At 35.6% G+C, this 26,374-nt stretch overlaps 1 protein-coding gene across 1 annotated transcript; it reads left to right on the top strand.

Moving 5' to 3' along the window:
• Positions 1 to 19,185: 19,185 nt before the first annotated feature.
• Positions 19,186 to 24,215, top strand: LOC101618668 (programmed cell death protein 4-like). The gene is given in 5 exon segments (XM_012724410.1): positions 19,186 to 19,241; positions 20,205 to 20,847; positions 21,088 to 21,198; positions 22,067 to 22,206; positions 24,063 to 24,215. Coding segments are annotated over 5 exon segments (1,011 nt in total). The 3' UTR covers positions 24,124 to 24,215.
• Positions 24,216 to 26,374: the final 2,159 nt, after the last annotated feature.

Below are 26,374 nucleotides of genomic sequence, written 5' to 3'. Positions count from 1 at the left end.
TGATCGTCACTGGCAGAGACAACAGACATAATTCCACACAGTAGGGGCTGGAAAAACAGGAGATATTGAAACAAAACAAAGCTCAGAATACCCTCCACAACTGAAGTGTCTGGAAGTCCCTCTGCCATCCCATAAAGAACATCCAGAAAGAATGCTGGTCAATAATAGCAACACCGTGTCTCAGCGAATAGAAATTATTAGAAAATACATGACAGGGAAAAGAAGACAAACAAATATTCAAGCTAGTCCATAGGGGGAAAATTCACCACAAAAAAGAACAGTCAGCAAAAACCACCAAAGAAATAAAATTGCTCAGCTTACCAGATAGAAAATTCAAACTTATCATGACAAACAAACAAAAAGAAGATGAGAAGGAAAAAAAATGAAATGAGGCAAGCCATCAAGGAGTTGAAGAATGCAAACAAGGAAATGAATGAAACAAATGAAAAAAAAAAAAAGATATGAGACAAGCAATCAATGAACTGAAGAAAGAAAATAAGACATTAAAAAAAAAGAAATAGAAGAAATGCACGAGATGAAAAGGCCACTAGAGGAGATAAAGAAGGCTGGGAAAAGTAATGAAAACAGAATAGATGAAATGGAATCAGCTCCCTTGAAGACACAGAAATAAAGAGAATTAAAACAGAAAAAGAAAGAGAAGTAAAAAGGAAAATAAATGAAGAAACACTTCAAGACCTATCTGACACCATTAGGAAAGGAAATATCAGAGTTATAGGTATCCAGAAGGTGAAGAGAAAGGCCAAGGAATCGAGAAAATATTCACAGAGATAATTGAAGAGAACTTCCCTAATATGAAGAAAGATGAAAGTAGATATCCAAGAAGCAAGAAGAACACCAAACTACTATGATGACAGGAGAAATACAGCAAGACGCATCATAGTAAAACTACTAAGAATACAATACAAGGAAAAGATAATGGGAATGACAGGAAGTAAGAAACAAATAACCTATAAAGGGAAAACGATCAGGTTGACATAAGACTTCTCCAAAGAAACATTACGGCAAGAAGAGAATGGAGGGACATTCTCAACAAACTCCAAAGCATTAAATGCCAACTAAGAATATTCTATGCTATGAAGCTCTCCTTCCTCTGTGAAGAAAGAATAAGGACATTTTCAGACAAATAGAAACTCTGCAGTTTTGTCATGACTAAGCCCCCACTCCAAAAAATATTACAATAAACCCTCAAACCAAATCCAGCAGAAGAATGAACAAGAACAGTTCAAAACAGGAATAAAAATACAAAAGGGCCAAAATGGTAAATGTAAGTGCCAGTATATCAATATCATCTCTAAATGCAAATGGTTTAAACTCATCAATAAAAATACACAGAGTTGCAGCATGGATTAAAAAATAGAACCCAATGTTCTGCTATCTGCAGGAAACACATCTAACTGCAAAAGATAAAAACAGATTGAAAATAAAAGGATGGAAAACAGTTCTACAAGCAAATGGACCAACAAAGAAGGCAGGGACAGCTGTACTTGTATCAGGTAAAATAGACTTCAAACTAAAAAAGTTTAAAAGAGACATAGGAGACACAGAAGGCCACTACATTATGATTAAGAGGACAATACAACTATCGCTATTGCTCTTCAACATAACATTGGAAGTTCTAGCCAGAGCAGTAAGACAGGAAAAAGACATACAAGGAATCCAAATAGGGAAAGAAAAGGTAAAACTGTTCTTATTTGCAGATTATATGATAATCTACATGGAAAACCCTAAAAACTCCACAGAGAAACTAATCAAAACCATCCACCAGTTTATAAAGGGTAGCAGGATATAAAATCAACACACAAAAATTAGAAGCTTTCCTATACACAATCAATCAGAAGAAAAAGCAATTAAAAAAATCCCCTTTTCAATTAAAACAAAAAGAATCAAATACCTGGGAATCAACCTAACAAAAGAGGTAAAATACCTATACAAAGAAAATTACAAAACACTGTTAAAAGAAATTCAAGAAGACACCATGAAATAGAAAGACATCCCCTGTTCATGGATTGGAAGAATTAACATCATCAAAATGGCCATCCTGCCAAAAGCAATATACAGATTTAACACCATCCCAATAAGAGTCTCAATGACATTCTTCAAAAAAATAGAAGTATTGATGAGATTCATATAGAACAACAAAAGACCTCGAATAGCATTACAATCCCAAAATTCAAGCTATATTGCAAAGCCATAATAATAAAAAATGTGTGGTACTGGAACAAGAGCAGACATACAGACCAGTGGATTTGAATAGAAAACCCAGATATAAACCCACAGGTTTTGGGGCAGTTAATCTTTGACAAAGGATCAAAGAAGATACAATGGAACAAAGAAAGTTTGTTCAGAAAATGGTGCTGGGAAAACTGGGAAGCTACATGCAAAAAAATGAAACCAGATCACCACCTCTCACCATACACAAAAAACAACTTGAAGTGGATTAAAGACCTAGACATAAGAACGGAAACCATAAATACCTGGAAGCAAAGGTGGGCCAAACACTACATGACATATGCTTCAGCGACATCTTTAAAGATAGAGCACCCAGTGCAACAATAGTGAAGGCAAGGATAAATAGATGGGGCTACATCAAGTTAAAGAGTTTCTATATAGCAAATGAGACATTACAAAAAACAAACAGACATCCCACTGACTAGGAAAAAAAAAATTCTCATCAAAACTGGCAATAAAGGATTGATCACAAAAATATACAGAGAACGGATGAAACTCAATAAAAATAAACAACCTCATCCCAAAAAATGGGCAGAAGAGCTAAAAAGACACATCTCCAGAGAGGAAATGCAGATAGCCAACAAGCATATGAAAAAATGTTCAACATCACTTGTAATAAGGGAGATGAAAATTAAAACCACAATCAGATTAAAACCACCTCACATCTTCAAACAACTAGCAACAACAAATGTTGGTGAGGAAGTGGGGAAAAAGGAACTCTCCTGCATTGCTGGTGGGAATGCAAACTAGTACAGCCACTATGGAAAACTGGAGGTTCCTCAAACTGCTAAACATGGAGCTTCCCTACAACCCAGCAATCCCACTCCTAGGTATCTACCCTAAAGACACAAAAACACTGATTCAAAAAGATACCTGCGCCCCCATGTTTATTGATTCTTTATTCACAATTGGAAAGGCATGGAAACACCCCAAATGCCCAAAAATGGATGACTGGGTTAAAAAGATGTGGTACATATACACAATAGAATATTGCTCAGCAACCAAAAAAAAAAAAAAGAATACATGTCTTTTTCAGCAACATGGGTGGAACTGGAAAAGATCATGCTTAGTGAAATAAACCAGAAAGAGAAGGAAAAATACCGGATGGCTTCTCTCATAGCAGGAATATAACAGGACAGATGAGAAAATAATGATAATGATGAACAACTATATACCAGAGACATTTTATGGAGTTGGAGTGGGGAATGGGATCAAAAACAGCAGGGGGAGGGAAATGCACTGGACTATGGTGATGGCACATGGGTTATTTTGTGATGGGAAGCCCAAGGGGATTGCAAATGAGATGGAAAATGCACAAAATGATGTAAAAATAAAGTATATGTATATGTATATATAAATAACATTTTAAAAACTAAAAAAAATCTTACTGTGATCATAATTTCACTATGCATGTATATTCACATACATATATGCATAGATATGTGTGCATATAAAATAGCATTGTATATCTCTTTTGAGCTATTAAACCCAATTTTCAAAGTGGGTGGGGGTTCCCCCATATAAAATAAGCAATTCTATTGACATCATCTGGGAGACCTATAATTCCAATCAATTCTGATAGTATTTATCCAGAAAAAACTTAAGGTTCCACATGTTAAGTACTTAATATACTTAACATTTTAGGCTGGCCTCTCTTCACCTTCCAGTATGGATCACAGGTATAGGTGGCTACCTGTGTTTCTTATTGACTGGTTATAACTCTGAATATACTCAAAACCCCTCCTTGGATTTGGTTAATTTGCCAGAGTGACCTAGGAACCCAAGAGAAAGATATTACTTATTATAGTATATGTTTATTATGAAATGATAAAATGCCATTATAGAGTAAACATCTAGATGGGAGAGTTGCATAAGGCAAGGTATTTGGGAAGGGGCTGGAGCTTCTATATACCCTCTCTGGACATACCACTTTCTCCTATTTCTATATGTTCATGAAACTGGAAACTCTCCAAACCCAATCTTTGGATTTCTGCAGAGGCTTCATTATTTAGATTGATTAACTTACTGACCCTTGGTGATTGATAGAACCTCCTTCCCAGGAAGCTGGGAGATGGGACTGAGGGTTGGGAACATTCCAACCCTCTAGTCATGTTTGTTTGCACTGTCAACCAGCCCATGTCCTTAGGTCCTTCCATGTGGCATCTCATTAACAAATGCCATCCTGATTGTTCCCTTCAATTAGGAAATTCCAACAATTATAGAAGCTCTGCTAGAAACTGGAATGAGAACAAAATGTATCTCTTATTATAAATCAGTGTCATAATACATTAAATATATGCATTGTTATATGTCAATTATTTCTTTAAAGCTGGAATACAGTACAGAAAATAAAGAAATCTAAGAATGTATATATGGTAAGCAGAGAGCTGACATGGTCTCCAATGATCTCTACCTCTTGGTATTCACCTTCTTGCCTGAACAATATTCTTATTTGAGTGTTGGTCAGACATAAAACTTGCATTCTACCATTAAAATGTGGTGAAGGAGAAGGATATCATTTACTTGGTTGGGTTACACAGATTGTGATGTCTGATATGCTAGTGGACAAAACAGCTTACATGTTTGATGAAGCAAACTTACATGTAAGAGAGACCCACAAGGCAACAAAGTGCACAAATTTTGACAACTTCCAATGAGATGTTGAAGTCCTCTCACTTTAACAGCACTCAGGAACTAAATCTAACAGCACTCAGGAACTCACTTTAACAGCACTCAGGAACTACTGAGTGAGCATGGTATTACATTCTTTCTAGCCAATCATGAGAAGAAACTCGAGACGTTGGCTAACATCTCCAGTGCAGCCTGTGAGAAACTGATGCAGAGAAACACTTAAATCATGCCTAGATGTTTGAGCCACAAAAACTTAGGAGATAATGAGTTGTTTCAACCCATTAATTGTTGATGTGATTTGTTATGTAGCAACAAATATGTGTCTTTTATATTTGATTGCTTGTGTGGAATTGACTATAATTTCATTTTTATTTTTTGATCTGTATGTGACAAGCAATATGCATTTAAAGAAGTGTTATAAAAATTCAATGGAATCAAACCAGTACTCACAAGTTGGGATATTAAAATTTCTTTCTTTAACAACAAGAAAAAAAAGATATGTGATTTGCAATGCTAAAAGCTCAGATGGCAGCAGGCCTGGATAAGGAGTTTTAAGTTTTCCAAAATAGTAAATTATAAAGGAACATGGAGAGCTGAAATATATTTTGATATAAAGTAACCTTAGAAAGTTAGTAAATATATTGAGAAATATTTTTGCCTTGATTTCCTGAGTACATTGAGTACTTCTATGAATACTTCAAACACTATCTTCCTAAGGCAGATTTATTTCCAGTGGATAGAATCAGCTTCCACTGGTTCTGGAATGATCATTTGAAGCAGTGTATTTCATCTTTCTGACTCACTTTTTTTCTTATTAATTTCTCAGTCACTTATATATCTATAGAACTTCTGGAAGCTTTTATACCACCCCTGCTCCCCACACTGACCACCACGCTACACCACCTCCCATGCTAATATGCTCTCTCCTTCCCTCATCTCACTCCCCTGGTCCCTCTGGGAACTGTATATTTTCCCCAGAGTCTAAGGATTGTTTTTGCTGTGCTTTGCAGAATTTTTTTTTTTTATCTTTTGTCATTTATGAATCACAGATAGGTGTAAGTGAAACAAACCACCTTGTATCTTTCAGATTACTTCCTTCTAAAAATCCGGAAAGGATTTTTAACTATTAACCAGAATATAAAGGATAAATAAATCTATATTTGACCCAACTTTCATATGAACAAAGCTAAATAGAACTTACTACTCCTTGCTTTAACATTCAATAATTTTCTATCCACTTGCTGTATTTACACAAACTATTCCCCATATTATTTCTTTCTCAAAAGCAATACTGTCTAGCATTTTGTCATTCCCTTTTAAGATTTTGCATCTTTATCTTGGCTTTTATTATCCATTTGTTCTTAAATGATGACTACTTTATTGATTTAAGCTCTTTTATTAATCATATTTATTTTAATTCTCATTATGGCAATTCCATCACCACTGCCATGTTTGGTTCTTATGTTTGCTTTATCTCTTCATATTGTGCTTTTTGCCTTTTGCTACTGCCTTGCAATTTTTTTTCTTGATAGCCAGGTATAATATACTGAGTAAATATAAACAGAAATGCTACAAATCAACCTCAGCATATGGGGAGGGGAAGTAAAACATTCTTTAGTGAATCTGTCTGTGGACACTGAATTTATATAATAGGGTTTCTTGATACTGTTTTCTTGTGGCCATCCCACTTCCTCCTCCTCCCTACATCCCCTCACCCTCTCTCAGGTAGTAAAGGATGGCTGGAGTTGGCAGTGTAGGGTATTTGCCTTTTCCAGGTTGGTTAGTTTCTTATTTACCAGGAGGTTAGGCACTAGAATATATATATTTTAAAGATTTATTTATTTATGCATATAGAACTAGGGTAAAGACAAGAGGTGCAAGGGCCATGAGAGAATTCACCAGAGATAGAGTGGGGAGCGGAACAGGCAAAATGAGGCAGTACACTGCTGAGGGGCACAGCGGTGAGACAGGAGAGGTCTGCCACACCATGTGGGTCAACTCCAGGGCCAGGAATCAAACTTGCATTGAAGCTGCTGTGTAGCTTGCAGTGCTGCATCCTAACCAGCAGCGAAACCAGGGAGGACCCTCTAGTTAATTGTTAATTGGTTTCCCATGAGACCAGGTCAAGAATAGCAAAGTGTTGTGGCATTTTTCAAAATAATTTCTTTTCCATTCCTCCAGCAGGACATAATGGAGATTATTCTGATATATTCTGTGGGAATCTGATCAAGTTTTCACATTGTAAATGTCACCATGTTGTGGGAGCTACTTATTTTGGTTTCTGAATATTTTGATTTTCAGGTTTATCTACAGGTAACCTGCAGCCATGCATCAATTACAGTTATGGTTTTCTCCCCAGGCAGTAATTCTTGACACTATTTGCTATATCAGTTTCTGCTCTAGGTTTTGCTCCAGTAAGCCAACACTGCCTGCATTTATCTGTCTTTCTGCAATCAAGGGGCAGCAGTCTGTCCTGTGCTGCTTCCTTTTTTATGGATGCAAAAAAGAGTTGTTTGTTTTTTCAGTTTTCTCAGATCACCTCTTGTTGTTAGGACAGAGTAAAGACTATCAAGTGCCTTACACATGGAATCAGAAACCAGAAGTCTTCATTCCCCACTTTATATCTATGCATTTGCACTCTCTATCTCTCTCTCTCTCTCTTCCTCTCTCTCTCTCTCTGCAATCTATCTATCTAGCTGATATGTTTATCCTGAGGCCTTTCATCCATTTTCCTGGCAGTTCAGGAATTTCTCTTCACTCCCATTGTACTTTTCATTAAATATTTGCAATATACATATTATGATAACCTTAAATTCTAGTCACACAATTACTTGCCCTCCATGGCACTGACAAATTCTACCACTATTCCATTATTTCAGTAAAAATTTTTAAAAGCCAACATTATAAACACCAAATATTTTCACTACCATCCAGTTAAACCTCTGAGTTGTATTAGTCTTTTCTTCCCATTAAGCTCATTACTATTTTATTTTAATCTTCAATACTCTTCCACTTGTTTTAACCCATAAACTTCCACTAAGCAAACATCTTTCCTATAATATTATCTATTGTATTATTCTCTATAATTGCCTTTTCCCTTAAAGAGTTTTTTTATATCTTACATTTGAAGAACCTCATATAGGATGTGCTTATTACCTCATCTCATGACGGCTTGACCAGATAAAATGATGTGTTATTGCCAATAAGAGGTCAAATTATGCCAGGTTAGAGAAGATGCTTTTAAGAATAAAATAAATAAATAAAAAAGGACAGGGTCAAACAAATGCTGAGTTGTAGGTGTGCCAGAAGCTATAAATTATTGCTGTCATAATCCACAAAGACTTTAGAGCTGTTCTTTGTTGCAAGTAAGTTGACTGTCACAGTCAAGTTGAGTTGAGTCCCTTGATAATATTTACTGTCAAAATCCTAATTCTCTTCCATCTTGATTATCTTCCTCATGAGCAAAAATAAGTCCTTTAATAGATCTCTAACATAAAATGTGGTCTCTCATACTCTAATCAACTTCTAGGAAATTATGATAAAATTCACTGAAATGTGGTTTGTTGTTATTATACATTTTCAAAACCTAATCTTTCAGAGCAGCTTGTCAATCTTTCTACAGATCCTCAATCACCACCTTCTTATCCTCAGTTGTTGCCTCAGACCTCCTTCCCTCAAGTCTCCTCCACTAGCAAGCTCTGTTTCTCAGTAAATCACCTTACATCCATCTTCACATACATATTAATCTTCACTCAGGTATTGTTTGCATCTACAAACAGTTTTCTCCTCTTTTCTCCATCGCTGTTCCTTAAACTACTTTTCAGATCTAGAGCTCATGTTTGACCTAGTATCACCTTTCTCTGCTTTTTATATCTTTTTGGATTTTGATGAAATTGTCATCTTTCACAGAGGTATAAATGTTTGCTTTTTCTCTTCTGCAAAAGAGGTCCAGGCTCAGCAACAGGTCCTAATCCCTAATCTGTCACTCCTATCACACTCAACCTTTTCAAAGTGTGTTCTGTAATTGTCCCTCTCTTCTCAATTACATCTCAGGCTCTTTAAGTTTGATTCCTATATTCACCTTTATTAAAACTACTTTGATAATCTTGTCATTACCTCGAACTTCCACACTTCATGCTCACTTCATTGTCTCTATTTTTTGTATGCTGCATTTTGGACACTAAAACTTTTATTTTTTTAAATTTTATCCCAATTTAACTTTCCTCTGTTCTGGGAGATCACCTCTTTTACTTTCCTTTAGTTGCTTGATCTGTGATAATGTTTTCAAAACTTTGTTGCCATTATGGGATTACTAACATACATGTATAACATGACTATTAACAAATGATTTTCTTAGGAAAGTGAATTTTCCAAAACTGTTTAAAATATCCTCTTTGGTTATTGATTATTAATTTTGCCTTAAGGACACAGAAAATTCTCTAATAAAATATTTGTAATACCTCTTTAAGGATAAGAAAAAGATAACTGGGCATACAGATAAAAAAGAAGTGCATTTCATGAACAGGGAAAAAGAGTTAGCAATATAGTCAGGAGCATTCAATGTGGCTGAAGCATCTCATGGGATAGTTAAGGGAGATAAGTTATGAAATCAAAAGGGGGTATGTTGTCAAAGAGCTTGCCAAAGTTTTTAGGTGATGCATACAATAAACTGGAGGTCACTATAAGAAGGGGTTTTGATAAAGGAATTATTTTATAAATTACTCTACAGATGAAACATGAATGATTTGTTATGAAGAAAAACACCAGTGGTGAGATGGTAGATTTTTTTTTTTTGTAAAATACTGTGGAAAAATTTCTTGACCCCCAAAGGAAAACAAGTAATAAAGAAATTCTCTCCATTTCTATGTTTGCACACACACTCACTTTCACCCACAACTGGGGAAATAATGTTGATCTTCAGTCACATATCAATACAATTTATAACAAAGTCTCAAGAAAACTAAAATCCTAACATAATGGAAAGTTCCACAAATGAGCCTCCTTAAAAATAACTATAAAAGTCTAACATTCAATTATATATTTTTCCTAAGTAAACAAAATGCTGGTGTTTTTTTTTTTTTTCTATCCCATAATGCTTACATTGGGCATATTCTATTAGGATTTATTCTGTCATTGTATTTTTCTGATGTTCTTTTAGAGATTTGAAGGTTGCTTTAATATCAGTTAACATTTTACACAACAGTGGTATATTTGGTATTATTGTTATTTATCTATATTCAGTCAATGCTAGGAAATTTCCACATAGTATAATATCAAATTAAAACACAGATTGAAGGATTCTAGAATCCTCAGTTATCAGGTAGTTGGAAGCTTAAATAACTAGAAAATATGGTTTTGACAAAGAGGTCACTTTTTTCTTTACAATAACAGATTTATAACGTTATATAGATTTCAGGTATATATAATTGTAAGCCAGTATCTGTATACACAATTATTATGATCATCCTAAAAAGTCTAATCATCTTCATACCATTGACCTCTTTTATCAGATTAATCGACACTTCCCACTGCACTTCTGTTAGTGAGCTCTATGAAGGATGGTTCTGTGTATTTTTGTATATACTCTTTAAATCTCAGCATCTCATACTTCATAGGTACACCGTAGAGACTGACTATATTGTTGAATGAAAAAAATGAACCACTGATCAGCATCTTAATGTGTGAATTTAACAAAGATTCCATTTGTGGTGTGGTTTTCCCAAATATGTGGGCTTAGATGAGAAATGATTTCAGGATGAATTAACTGTATCCACCTGGTTAGGCACTAATCAGCAACAAACTGCATAGTGGCTATCAGGCTTTCATATTCTTAGGGTAAGATTTGATCTAGAAAAACTGTTTTGTATATTTGTGATATATTTTATGTGATTTTTTTATTTAAGATTTATTTATTTATTCACAAAGAACTGGGGTACAGGCCAGAGGTGCAGGGGTGGTGAGAGGATTCACCAGAGATAGAGCCAGGGAGCAGAACAGGCAGATCCACGAAGTACACTGCTGAGGGGAGCAGCGGGCTGGTCAGGAGAGGTCTGCCATGCCATATGGTCACCTCCGGGGCAGGTGGGATCGAACTCATGCAGAAGTGGCTTTAGCTTCTTAGTGCTGTGCTTTAAGCCACTGCACCACCAGGGAGGGCCTATGTGATGTTTTTTAGGTGAATTGTACTCTTTGATATGTTAGTAATACGAAATAGACTTCTGTACGTTAAACATAAGTAAAAAATAACTCCTTTTATCCATATAAATACTTAAAACATTGAAAAATAAAACAAGTCTTTCGGTTGAAGGTTAACTGTCCATGTTTAGAAATATCTTTGATGGAGCAAAAGGGTCTCTGGCAGAATCTCAATGAAGAGAGGAAAATGAAGAAAGGAAAATTTGTTTGCTTCTCTAATGATTTTTTAATGCTGAAATGGGAGAAGATGAAAGAAAGAAAAGAAAAACAAATGGTTTTGTAAAGGCGAATGTTATTGCGCAGATATGATTAAAAAGTATTATCGGTGATTAACACGTTCTTAAACAAGTTTGCTTATTATTATTCCCAAGTACATTGTTTCTGGGATGTGGATTCTTAACGTTCCCTAAATAGTTTGGTACATTCCACAGTACACACACATACCTTTGATATTTTGTATAGTTTCATATGTGAACAGCTTTATGTACAAATAATGTGTGGAATGGGAAATATGAGTTGGAGACTGAGTTGATCCAAAAAATAAATTCATTGTGGAAAGAAATTTTGAGCCACAAGTTATTATGTGACACATGTCACAAAAATAGTTACCCTAATCTTGGTGAAGAAGTGCATGGGTATAAACATTGACAGTTAAGCTTTTTCACACTGTAAAATGTGAATTTGAATCAATAATCATAGGCAATTTAAAGCCACAGTGCTAATAGCTAATGCTAAACTCATTTAAAATGAAAACAAAATTTCAAAACAAAACAGCTATAAAAATGACACTTCTTGGTGCAGTGGGTTAAAGCTCAGCACTAAGAAGCTAAACAGTTTCAGCATGAGTTTGGTCCCCACCTGCCCCGGAGGTGACTCACATGGTACAGCAGAACTCTTCTTCCCCCCTCTGCTCCCCTCAACAGTGTACTTCAGCAGTCAGCCTATTCTGCTCCTCACTCTGTTTCTGGTGAATTATCTCATGGTTCTTGCACCTCTGGCCTGCATTCCAGCTCTGTATGCATAAATAAGTAAATTAAAAAAAAAATGACACCTCTTATGTAATATGCAAAAAAAGAAGTATTTTCATGTACTTATTTGTAAGTAACATTCATAAATAGTTTCCTATATGATTTAGATCCTCTATGATCTAAATCAAAATTGAAGAACATGAATAAAGTACATTGTATATATGGCATATTAAGAGCTATCAGTTAAGAAAAATTCATAATGTAAAATGTTAACCAAAAATTTAATTTTATGTTTACCCAACAATAATTTATTTTCACAAATGTATAATTGTTTGAGATGCATATTTGATGAAAAATATAAACTGGTTTACTATACAATGAAATCACAACATACAAGCAAAGTATGATATTTGTAATTTTTCAGACTTATGACTCCATCATTAAACTGAAATTCAACACCATCAACTAAATTTTTTATGAGTTTTATTGATAGTAACCTGTTATAACTCTTTATGTTTAAAGTCTGTTTTTATAGCCAGTAGGATATATATCATCTCTTCTTGCCCTCTAAAAACTGATGAAATATAAGGAAAATCAGAAGCATACCATACTGACTGAAATCCTTTTAGAGTATAAAAGGGAAGCAGGGAAAAAAGGGAACAAGAACAGGCAACAGAAAAGAAAGAGGTGGGTGGGAGAGAGGGCTTGACTATTGAAGAAGTGAGAGGATTAGACACATTTGAATATAATCATCACATCAGTTTCCATTATAAATTCTTAAAATAACATAGCTCAGATTCCTTTGAAGTAGGTTGGAATTTTCATATAGTTCATTTGTAAGTCTCTGAATGAGCTATTTATAAGTAAGAAATGACCAATAACAATTCATGTTCCATTTTAAAGTCAGATATTTTATTGATAATTTGAAAAGAGAAATGGATGGAAGAATACTTTCCTTCATAGCTTAGTTAAAAATCAAACACAAATAGAGCCAAACATTGAAAGTTCCCTAAGTGAACAAAACCCGTTAGTTATACAAGCAAAGCTTAACTTAGCTTATTTTGCAAGAAAACAGAAACCAATTTGACCTGAATCAAGCTCAATATGATTTTGAGCTTCCTTACATGTTTGGTTTGAGTACTCTTAATTAATGAACTCTTTCTAATCTGTGCACAAAAAGCTTATTACTCTATCAATGATTCATTGGCTTCTATTATTTCTGAACTTTTGACAGTATCTTAAATTCACAAGCAAATGAATAATCCTGGAAAATAATCCAATAACTCAAGAAAAATAGTGCCATTTTGGGGGGGGTGGTACTTCTTTTCTAGCAGTCTTCCTCTAGAATATACAACTTTCTGTGCCAGAATATTGCATGCTTAGATTCTTTAAATAGAAGGCATCTATAGAATCACTAACAGTCCAGTCAGAGGCTCCTAATGTTTCACTGAACAGTCCATTCAAATACTCCCTTGATGAGAAATTCTTGGGATAAAACATTCCCCTGAATTCAGCAACAGCTTGAAAGCTGTTAATGACTACACAAGAATCTCTGAGGGTCACTTTGAAATAGTCTGAACTCTCTGAGGGTCACTTTGAAATAGCCTGAAATCTCCATGCCACCTATTTGTATGGAGGTCTTATGTTGATAGATATTTTATCTTATTAAATAAAATTTCAAAGGAAGCATTAAAAAAGACATTTTTGGCCTTAATAGTGGAGAATATAATCCAAATTTTGAAAAGAGAAAAAAAAATCTCCCTGTATATTATCCCCCTCTTGCATGCTAAAGGATTAAAAGAATAAATAATGATATTAAGATATAAGAATTCAACTTTGCTTTCTAGTAATGCAATTTCATATCTAGTTTAAAATGGACTGATTTAATTAATAGAAGGTATCTGTAGTTATTTTAGCAAAGGATAAAACAATTAAAAGGTTTTATGTTTGCATATTTCAATAGTAAAACATAGATGCTTAGCTGAGGAAAACTTGCCCATTTAAACTGATGGTTTATTTATTATATATAAATGATTGTCACAAACAACCAAACAGATTTTTTTTTCAGTTTCAAATATCAGATTTTTTTCAGGTTCAAATATCAAATTAAATGATCTATGATTATATTTTTTAGGAATTGAAGGATTCCTAGCCTGAAGGAAATCTTATGATTATTCTTTAAACTACGGTAGTTCAATACAATGAATTATGATCACTTTAAACCTAGGCTGCATTCATCAAATGGTATTCCAAGGGTGAAAGGTCTTTATATCCCATTTCCAGTCCTTTGAAGCATCTACTGAACTAATGTATTTTTCTCTTTAAAATGTCCCAAAAGATATAAGATGTCCCTGTGCTTATAGGATCTTGAAATTTTATTTTAAGAAATCAAAAGAAATTTGCTCTCAGAGCAGTTTTTAAAAATTTGGCTCGAGGCCTCAGATTCAGGGTGCAAGCAATCTCCTTCCAACTCTTTTCTACTAGAGAGATGTCCCCTTTCAACCTGTGCCACTTGGTCCAATACAAATCAGTGAACGCAAGACCCAATATACCATGTCTTAAAAATCCATTTAGAAAACAATTGCTCCATTCAAAGTTCATCTCCTTCCTTTATCAGAAATTGCTGGAAATGTAATTTTGCAGCAAGCATTTCATTTCTTGTCTTGAAATAGATTGAGGTAAATGTAAAGTCAATGATTAGATAAATGTAATGTCTTGGTTTGATGCCACAAAGCAATTTTGGATGGTGTGGTCAGTACTGATGGATGTTTTGTGTAGTCACTCAGCTGTATAATGGCATAAATTCCCATGACTCTATTTAAAATACCATGTGGCTCCTTTCAATTAATATTACCAGAAGTACTTTGGCACAAATACAAAAAGTATGAGGAAATAGTGCTAAGTGCACCAATGCAATTGTCTTTGTACTATATAAAGATTCTTCTCTATATAATAAACTACATCTGAGTACAATTTATTTACTGAGTTGCACTGAGTAAATAATACAATGATGATCAATGATGATTATCCCTCCTTCAAGAATCAATTATATGATGCTACAGATAGAAACCCTTTGCTAAGTGATCTCCTACAGCGGTTAAGGATTAACACACATACATGGATGTTTACAGAAATACGTTATTTATTAAAGTCATTATTTCATTAGCAAGGAGGCATATATCTCTTCATTCCCCATTATAGGTATTATCATTCAGTACAGAAGAGGGGGCAATAAATTGTTTTCTTTAAGAAATAAAATCCAGATATTGGTAGTGATGTAGTGACGTTAGATTTTTTTTTTTTTTTAATGTAGAGAAAACTTTATGGCACAAAATTTTTCTGATACAGTGGTTAAGTATTTTTTTTTTAAGTTCTTCCTGTTATGGCTGTTTATAGGTGGTTATGTTTCACTGGTATAGAGTAGCTCATGGTAAACAAGGATGATCCCAAGTCACTATCAAGTAGTTTAGTGATCAGAATGATAAACTTCCAATTTTCCCTTTTAACATTGAAATGCTTAATATCCTCTAAAATATCTAACACTTAAGTGATTGTTAGAAACCAACATTTTATTTTCCAGTGTCTGCATATTCAGCACAGATTAGTGATTTAGAAAGCTTTGTTGTTCTGCCTGTTGAAATAATGTATTATTTTAAAAATTTAAGAATTTTTATGTTTTCTTTAGTATTAGTATTCATAGTAATACAGATCCTATGGTAATCTCACCAGAGTAGCACTAAAATTGGAAAGCTATGTAGAAGATTAGCATGTCACCTCATGAGAGGATAATATACAAATTTGTGAAGCGGTATACATATAAATATCATAAATTCTATGTAACATTCTGACCAATATCATGAAAAAATCTTAATATAATTTGGGGGGCACATGTTTATGATCATAACTTATAAGTAACATATTTTAAAATTCAAAAATTTCTAATTTAAATCATTATTTGTAAATAAAAATTCTCCAACAATATTTTATTTTTCTCTGTATTGCTAGAATGGTCTCCGTATTGCTAGAATAGTCTCTGTATTGCTAGAATGCTATACTTACACAATGGTTTATGTTAAAGATTTATTTTATTTATTTATGCATATAAGACTGGGGTATAGACCAGATGTGGGGTTGAGAGGTTTCACCAGCAACAGAATGGGGAGCAAAACAGACAGGTTAATGGATATATACTTGCTGAGGGAGCAGCAGGCCAGACAGGAGAGATATGCTGCACAACATACAATGTGTTTTGGTATGGTATTTTTTTCCTCTATGAAAACTTATCTCATTTCTAGTGGTATAAAAATCACATGATAATGATATACCTCTGTATAGGGTAATTGGAAGTGATCAAGTTTTTTCTGCCCTCCCACCATGAGCATCAATGATGGACACCTGTGGTCCTGCCTGATGGCAGTACCTGGAGCCTGATGTTGGCTGTGTAGGTGGGCGTATCTGTCTGAGCCTGAGCCAATAAGACACAGGCAGCAAAAGGACAGGAAATAGCGGTGGACCCTGTGGCTGAGTGCAGTGGAGGCTGGTGGGGCCTCCCAGCACCCCGCCTCCAGGCCTCCCTGTCTGCCTTGCACCTGGTTGCCTTACTATATATGGTGTAGGACTATCATTAAAAGCCTGAAAAAGCCATGGAGGGCTCCAGGACTCCTTTACCAATCTGACCTCGCCCATAGAGAACCTGTTGTGTGCCTTGCTGGTACTATGCATGGTTAAGAATATTTAAAATTTTCTGACTAGTAAATGGAGAATGACTTTAAAATATGCAGTTCATTAATCCTTCGAGGGACCCTTATGAATTATACCATTATCAAATTCCCCCTACTCCATTTTCCTGATATTCTAGATCTTCTATTAAGAAATTGTTGGGAGTGACCAAATGCGGAGATTTACTGAGGGACTGGATAAGGGCAATAATAAATCAGGCCTTGCATCCAAAAGGTGATAAGGTGGTAATAAATTGGGCCTTGCATCTAATTAACGGGTCCTTGCTTCAGGATGGGACTAGATGAAGGCGATAACGAACTGGGCCTTACATCAAGGACACAGTGATGAGTCACCCCTTTGAAATCTGAGCTTAGGACCTATATTTGACCCTTCCCCCTTATTGAGTTGGCAGTAGCTGAAGACCCCACCCTAGGGTCTCCGTCTCAGCTGCTGTCCGGAAGCAATAAACTCTGCTTGCTCAGCCTTTCTTTCTTATGGCCCGTCACAGAAGTTGGGACAAAACAGAAATGTTTAAACATGTGTATCGCTTCTCCCATTTTTCCTTTTCCCTGCATTTTAGATTTCCCCCACTCCATCCTCCAAACATTCAATCCCCTACCACCCCCTTTTTAGGCAACCTCAAAGCGTGCTGTTTTAGGTGCAATAAATAACCTTTTTTTTTTTTTTTAGGCTATGACTTGGTGATTTTTTTTCTCTTTCCTCTGTTCTGATTTTTTTTTTCATGTTCTATTTGTTTTTCTTGTTGGAGGATTCAATAATGGTAGCAGACAGTTTTAATTGCTAAAAAGAGAAAAAAAACTCAGAACACACAATTACAATCTTTAGACATCTACAGTTTATTGCTAGAAAATACAAAGTGACAGCAGCACTTAAGCAAAGAAATGCATATCAACCTAAGGCTGCCTCAGAGCACACACAGATCAGGTGAGGCAAGGCCGCAAGCTATCTTTTGATTGTCCTCCATCTGCAGGACTGAGCTGCTTTTTCTATCAAACCACCAAGATAAATTCAAAATGCCTGAGGACCAGGTGACCTAATACAGACATTATCTTGGAAAATAATTGGCCCTAGGCAGAGCCCTCTGAGGAGGGGTTGAAGGGGGACTGACTGAAAGCAGGTGTAGGTCATCCTATCACTGTTACCAATCAAAGATCCTCACAAATCGGCACAAAACGGGGAAACTAACCTTGGCTCCAGGATTGAAAAGCAATAGCATTAACACAATTGACACCTAGACAAGGAGTCAATAATGTCCTGGTGCATCGTTTACTTTGGCAAAACAGCTCAGGTTAATTCCAGGTAAAAAGGAATTAACTAACTTTCACAACACATTATTTGCTTTAAAAAGTGTAACATGGAAGGACTGATTGAAAACTGGATACTCAGGTGTGGCTTATCTCCCAAGTTGGCGAATAGTCGGTTTCATTAGAGAACTCTCAAGGGCAAGGTGGGGGATTTCATTACTAGAAGCTATCTAGAGCCTCTAACAGCCAAAGTCTGGAGAAACCGGAAGTGGTTTAATTTACCTACAACAGCCAAAGTCTGGAGAAACCGGAAGTGGTTTAATTTACCTACAGGCACTGCTTTCGGGAGATCCCAGGACTTGGGCCTCCCGCTAGCGTCTGGGGACTGGAAGTCAGACGCTCTCGGAAGTCCTGTGGGAAACCTGGAGGTAAAACCTCTCAGCACCACTGCTGCAGCTTGACTTTTGGCCCTATGCAGTTCCTGTCTTGGGCTTTTTGCCCCATGCTTTCATTGCAGTTCCTGTCTTAGTGGAGAACTTTCATGGGTGGCTTCTGACACTCAGTGGAGTGAGGGATTTTCGATTTACACCCGGGGCAGCCCCCTGATGTTCCAAAAGAACAGAGCCTTCTTAGGGTGCAGTGGTTTCCAGGGTGGCTGTTTTACCGGCACAAAAATCATGCATGGGACGTGTTGAACAGAGGAAGCAAGCCAGGTGCAGCTGTTAACCTTTGCTGCAAGCAACCCCCTGGGTGAAATCCAAACGGGTCTTCACTCTCAGAGGCCAAGGAAAGGCTGAGGGAAAGCCAGCCACAGCATATCGGTGGTGGCGGTTTTAATAAGGTCACGGACACCAACTCTTGTCTTCACAACGAGAGTTAGAACTCTCAGCCGCCGAGAATGTTGACAGTTTATCTGGCGGACTAACAGGCTTTCAGTCACAAGTCCAAGTCCACATGGTCTCAAGAACTATCTCTCCAGACTAGTCTGTGAAGTAGCTCCAGTCGCTGGAACTCTGGGTTCCTTCTGCTCTCTGAGCACAGGAGTCTGGAGGGGAAAGGAGGAAATTCCCTTCAACTCCAGATCTAACTAGATGGTCTAACAACAGCCACTGCACAGCGACCTCCTCTGAGGAAATGCTCCGTGAGGGATTAAGGCGATGCAGGTGCAGATGCGGAGCTTCAGTACCCTTGAGGGCCTGAGGCGACCATCCCGGTAGGCGATGGACCAAGAGTTGGTGAAAGACTAATTTCTGGGATCTGCAGAGAGGTAAGTGGCGATGGGCTCTCTATTGTCTGTATTGTGACAAAAAACAGCTTACCAGGTAGGGTACCCATTCACTGAGTCAGGAGTGGTCTGTCATAAATCTGCTTGAAATTGCCTAATTTTGAAACTTGGGAATGTTGGGCTAAAATATTAGTTTTATGAAAACCCGCGGTGCTCATTTTGCATTTTGCACACAAGTTAGCCTCATTGCTGTTTTCCAGGGAGGACAGAGAAGAGGCTTGGAAACTCCCACAGTGTAATGTGTAGAATCGGCTGTGGTCCCTGTTTTCAGTCTGTGCCTTTGTGGCCTGTCACACTCTTGGGAGTGTCCTTCAGTTGCAGTCCCTCAAGTTCATTAATTAGAGCAAAGATTGGGAGACTCAACTCCCTTCTGCAGAAAGCAGCCACCCACGGACAATAACAAATAGGTGTGGGCTGCTGCTTAGGTATTTGCAAAATTGGTGAGGGATGGACTTACCAGGAGGCTGTTTTCTGATTTGTGATCAGTGTGCAGAGATCACATCTTATGCTTGATGAGAGAAATTGTATGTGAAATGTGTATGAAAGGTGAACTGTTCCACCATCCTACTCAAAAGTGGTACCTTAACTTCACAACTCATGATTGCTTTAGGCTTTCTGTGGTTCTTGGTTCCTACACCTTCTGAGTCTCTCTGGAATTTTACAAGAAACTTTGTTTACTTCTTAACCATTTCTGCTCATGTAACAATTTAGGTAATATCAAAAGTTCTGTGAAGTTCTTGGTTGAAGAGTCAGTAACTTTTCACATACCTGTTTTTGTTCTCTCCAAAAGGCAAAGCATAAAACAGGCAACTTTTATTGACTGTTTTTTATTTTATCTCTTGCCTTGACCCTTTTGAGTTTACTCTTTACACCTGTGCTCCATTTTATTAGCATTTCTGAAAAAAGTAGAGGGAAAGGCCTGCCTTTTGCTGCTCTGCTATTGCCAATCATACAGGAATATTTTGAGCATGGAGATACTAATGAAGTAGCAGAAATGCTGAGAGATTTAAATCTTGGTGAAATGAAGAGTGGAGTACCAGTACTGGCTGTGTCCTTGGCATTGGAGGGAAAGGCCAGTCATAGAGAAATGACATCTAAGCTCCTTTCTGACCTTTGTGGGACAGTAATGAGCACAAATGATGTGGAAAAGTGATTTGATAAATTGTTGAAAGAGCTACCTGAATTAGCATTGGATACTCCCAGAGCACCACAGTTGGTGGGCCAGTTTATTGCTAGAGCTGTTGGAGATGGAATTTTATGTAATACCTATATTGATAGTTACAAAGGAACTGTAGATTGTATACAGGCTAGAGCTGCTCTAGACAAGGCGACTGTGCTCCTGAGCATGTCAAAAGGAAGAAAGTGCAAGGATAGTGTGTGGGGCTCTGGAGGTGGACAGCAGTCAGTTAATCACCTTGTTAAAGAGATTGATATGCTGCTGAAAGAGTATTTACTCTCTGGAGACATAGCTGAAGCTGAACATTGCCTTAAGGAACTGGAAGTACCTCATTTTCACCATGAGCTTGTATATGAAGTAAGATTACTTTGATATTCCAGAGAGAATTACTGAGTGTTCTTTTTTGCACACAGTGACCTAATAATTCTTTAATAATATACATCTTTTTCCTTTTAAAAAATTTAATGTTATGGGATAAACTTCTTTCAAATTTTTATAAAGATTATAGTTGCATATTAGGTAAAAGAGATTTCAAACATTTTAGGAGCAGTTTTTTGTATGAATTAATGACCCCAAATTCATTCATTCAATTTTTAGGCCATTGTAATGGTTTTAGAGTCAACTGGAGAAAGTACATTTAAGATGATTTTGCATTTATTAAACTCCCTTTGGAAGTCTTCTGCCATTACTCTAGACCAAATGAAGAGAGTAAGTAATACTATTTTGAACACTTTTTGGCTTCTGTCTTTAAATGTTTGATTGAATAAAGATTATGAGTTGTAAATAATAGTTGTATTTAGGTATTTTATAATACGAGTACTATTAGTAGTGGTATGTGTGTAGCTTTTCTTTTTTATGGTAATGTTTGAATCTCTTGTAGCTACTTCTTAGAAAGTAACATTTCAGCTACATTTTACCTGTATATATTTTTTAAAGATTTACTTATTCATGCTTACAGAACTGGGTTACAGGCCAGAAGTGCAGTGATAGAGTTCACCAGAGACAGAATGGGGAGCAGAACAGGCAGATTGGCGAAGTGCGCTGAGGAGAGCAGGGGCGGGTCAGGAGAGGCCTGCCAGGCTGTGGCCAGGGATCAAACTTGCGCTGTAGTGGCTGTCGTAGCCACTCTGCAGCTTCATAGTGCTTGAGCTTGAATCTGTTGCACCACCAAGAGGACCCCACCTTTTACTTGTGTTTTAAAGTATGTGGTTGTATGTTCTTCCTCACGGATTCTGTCTCTAAGATAGGAAAGTTATATTTTATAGCTAGAGAGAAACATGAACTTTTAACAAATTATATGCTTTAACTTCTATTTTAATTTGTTTGCATTGGTAAAGTTAAAAAAGTTATTTTAAGTATCTAGAGGAATAGATGGGAAGAAATATATCCAATATGTGTGCCTGAACTCTTTCTGGAGAACAGATTTAAAGAAAACACTCTGCTACTTATACTTCTAATTATCATGACTTCTAATTATTATGAACCTTTGGCCTCTGCTATAACTTGATAAAAGCAATGGGTTGGTATTATGTGTTTTATGTGGGCAATAATTCCTAATCTAATTCAATTATTTTAGGGTTATGAGAGAATTTACAATGAAATTCCGGACATTAACCTGGATGTTCCACATTCTTACTCTGTGCTTGAGCGGTTTGTAGAGGAATGTTTTCAAGCTGGAATAATTTCCAAACAACTTAGAGATCTTTGTCCTTCAAGGTACTTTATTACTTTTTAAACATAAAATGTCAGCTAAGGTGCTTGTGAAGGTTAAGCTAATTTTCTGTCATTCTAACCCTGTCAGGATAAAATACTGTCTTCCTTGAAGTAACCTGAGTGAAAATTTTCTGTTCTGAGTTTATGGAGTTTTTGGATAAAGGTGTATGTAGTTTTAAGAAGTTTACTCCCTTGTAAATCTATACCTCATGAAACTCTAGTTCACTGGAAGGAAATTAATTTCCTGGTTCTGTGTACCAAACTCTGTTACTATTACCTTAAATATTGTTTTGAAGCAGACATTCACCAATAAGATGAGACAATTGGGACTTGGAGAAGTGTAATGTTCTTTTTCTGAATCTATCACACATCATGGAAGCCAAGAATGAATCTACACTTTCTTTGACATGAGAGATCTAGATTCATGTTTATATTTTATGTTGCTTCCTTTGCTCTTTCATAGAATGGAAAATTAGGGCTAGTTGGGTTCTCTCTCTCTAGAAAGTTATGTGTATGTTTCTCTGGAGGTATATTTGTGTAGGATCTAACTCTTTAGGAATTGAAATTTTTATTTTTAAATAAAGCACCTAATGAAACAGTTATAAATGAAACAGTTATAAAAGCTAGATTTGGGGAGTTTGTTTTATATACATTTTAAAATATTGTGATTTTTATCTGAAAATTCTAAAGTTTTGCATATTTTTACAAGTGCAGTGTGAGAATTAAATCTCAGAAAGATACTTCCTTGCAGTGTCCTTTGCTCTAGAAACTTTAGAAACCATCAAGAGATAGAAAGAATAGAAGATATAATTTAATGACTTTGATAAAATAATCTACTTTAATGGCACTTTATGTATTGACATCAGTAAAAATCATCAACTTCATTAAGCAGAAGTTCTTTGCTTCTCATGTTGGTCTGAATCCTTCATGTAGTTGGGTTTCATATAGATTTAGTATGAAAAATGGTGGTAACATGTAGGTATTAACTTTTTAAGGACTTTCAAAACTGTTCAAAAGCATAACTGGTTATTTCTATTGTGATATTCTCAAGGATTAATTGAGATGATACCTAAACTTTCTGTGTATACCATAATACTTTGACTTTGACTCTTTATCCTTCTGCTTACTTGGGTAACAGACACATTGTATATGGCTTTGAATGCCTGTGGATGTTGGCCTCAGGATAGAGATAATAAGCGCTAATCCTGCTCAAGTTCTGCTTTCCACATACAGTAGTAGGCTGCTGGTCAGCTGTTCTCCCTGGACTGTTGCTACTACATGTGGTTAGAGTGTGGTTATATTATAGAAGGCCTTTTCAGTTTGAAATAGCAGGAATTCCAAAATGGGGCATAGAGTTGACTTAATTGAATTCTGATTTATTTTTCTATATTTATATTATGGCTTTTTTACATCTGAGGGGGAAAAAATCTTAAACATAGCTATTTTGATATGTTCAGTAGCTAGGTTGCAAATTTGAAATCATGTTTGTATTTCATATTTGGCTCATTGTGTAGCTTTCAAATAACAGTGTAGTATTAAATTTCTAAATAGCACAATGTTTGCCTTACTTATATTTTAACTTTTTTATTATTATTACATTTGGACAGTGAACTTATTTCAATAATTGAGCTTTTGTTTAACTAGAAACTTCATAAAAGCATCATTTGCTGTTATACCCAAGGATATGTATCAGGGAAAAAAATCTTCTTAAAAGCACTAGAGGCATCTAACTGTCCTTAAATGATAATAAAAGCCTTCCATACAACATAAATCATCAAAAAATACTAAGTCTAGTTTTTTTTCATTAACATAGTCAAATTTTTTACCTGTTTTCATGTTTGTATTTTTTTCATTTACAGGGGCAGAAAACGTTTTGTAAGTGAAGGAGATGGTGGTCGTCTTAAACCAGAGAGCTACTGAATATAAGAACTCTTGCAGTTTTAGATCTCAGATCTCACAAGATTATATATATCTGAATTGTAAGAGTTGTTAGCACAGGTTTTTTTTTTTTTTTTTTTAATTAAAGCAATTGTTTTCAGTAAAAAAAAAAAGCGGAATCTGATGTCTGCTGTTAGCATTTGCAACTTTTTATTTTAGCAGAATAATAACTACTTAATGAAAATCTAAAATTCTTTTTGTGGAGCATTTTAAAAAGAAATTAGTAGTAGTCACCATGTATTTATTTGTGTCATAGATGAATCATGGCTGTGGATGCCTCTTTCCAGAACTTTGTCTTAAATCTTTCTTTTTTTAGAATAGGACAAATAGTCAGAAATTGAGAGCTGTGTGGATTTCTTTCTACTCTTAAGAAGATAAATTATTATAATTACACTAAATTTTGCAAAGATTAATGAGCTAATTTGATAGTGACAACTATAAGGGGCGACTAGAATGTTTCAATTTATTTTTTCTGTATTTATATAATTTTTTAACTTAGTTTTTAATATCAGATGATTGATAGTGCTCATCTTGGTATCATCAGGTTATGAACTAAGATTCTATATTGAGTGTAATATATTATTTGCTAATTCTGCTATAGTATAGTTTATTGTTTTTTAAACAGCTTTGCATCTTATCCTTTTGACAACAGGCAGCACTTACTTTCAAATAATATTAAAGAAAGACTAAGTATGGCTCCTTTAAATTTTTTACTTCCCTTTTTGATACTAAAGTTTAGTTGTTCAGGGTATATGTACATCTTTTTTTTATGACAGTAATAAGATAAATTAGTATAATTTATCTTAGTATATATTATTATTAATAAATGTATTCCCCATCTTTGAGTGTATGAGGGTGGCATAATTTTATTTAGTTTTATGGCAGAAGCTTACATTTAGGCCTGTATCAGATCTCCAACAAACTCTTCTATCTCAGCAAGCTGTGGGGACTGATAAGTCCTAGAGTCAGTCACCCATACCATTGAGCTGTGACAGCTTCTCTCAGTGAGATATCCCCTAGCATTCTGCATAGACGCCAATACACTATAGTTAGACATGAGAAATGGTTAACTTAATCATGAGACCAATTGCTCTCATAGTAAGAATCTAACTAGATACCAGAGGACTAAAAACATTGAATTTTTATCTTAGCAGAACACACATACATTGACAAATGATTCACTGGTCTGCAGTATAAACTAGACATCATACCATATTTTCGTTCTCCTTATGAAAAGCATAGAGACCAGAAATCCTTTGTGTCATACGCATTTCTAAGAAATACATTTTTTTTCTTTTTTCTTTTTTTGTTAAACTAAGCCTGGGGTATAGGCATAAGATAGTACCTTGTATGTTATTACTCAAAACCAAATAATTAATTGTTGAAGAAAATTAGTGAAGGGATTGTTTTACTTAAGTTTCTGAGCTTTATCATTATATACCCTATCAAACAAAACTATGGTCTTAAAGAATGGTGGGTTTGTTTATAAGGACTTTATTAAGATGCTTACTGAGAGTGGAAGGGGATGTCCTACAGAATGCACTCTATGCTTTGAGCCAACACTCAATAATTTGTTTTTCTCCTATACATGAAAAATATGAGTTCAGAAATTCAGAGTAAACCACACTAATCCCAATAACCTAATTACCAATGTTGCTTCCCATATCACAGGATTTAATACTGTTGGTTTTAATATTTTAGTTTTTGAGGTATAACATTTCCATTAATAAAAATAGGATTTTCATCCAAGTGCGTGCTGAGATTGTTACCTGATTCTTTATGCCTTTGAATGGGGTGGGGACACTGTGTACTCCACTACTCCTATATTGGTGTGAATGAGTGAATGATGAACCTTACTTACTTCAAAGCATGTCTTCATTTGTACTTCTGGGTCTACTTGTCACTCTGTTCATTCTTCTCTCTGGTCTGTGATGCTAAATGATATAAAACATTTCAACAATCTCTAGTTTGGGTGGATTTTTGCCAATGTAGGAGTCTTGACAGAAGATATGAAGGAGGGAGAGGGTATTTGCTTTCTAGAACCCTCCCTTTAAGGTTGCCTCATACTAACTATTACCCTGTACTGAGAAGTATTGCTACTTTGAAGACATCTGAGGAAGTTAAATATCCTTTTCAGTTTTATATATTCCACTCCTTTGTAATTTTAGTTATTACTGTGATTATAGTTCATTTGCTCTAAAACCACATGTTAATACATTATCCATTTTGGGGC

This window comes from Condylura cristata, unplaced genomic scaffold (assembly GCF_000260355.1).
Source record: "Condylura cristata isolate star-nosed mole 26May11 unplaced genomic scaffold, ConCri1.0 scaffold00013, whole genome shotgun sequence".
Classification (NCBI taxonomy): domain Eukaryota; kingdom Metazoa; phylum Chordata; class Mammalia; order Eulipotyphla; family Talpidae; genus Condylura; species Condylura cristata.
This window is presented reverse-complemented; position numbering and strand designations above follow the sequence as displayed.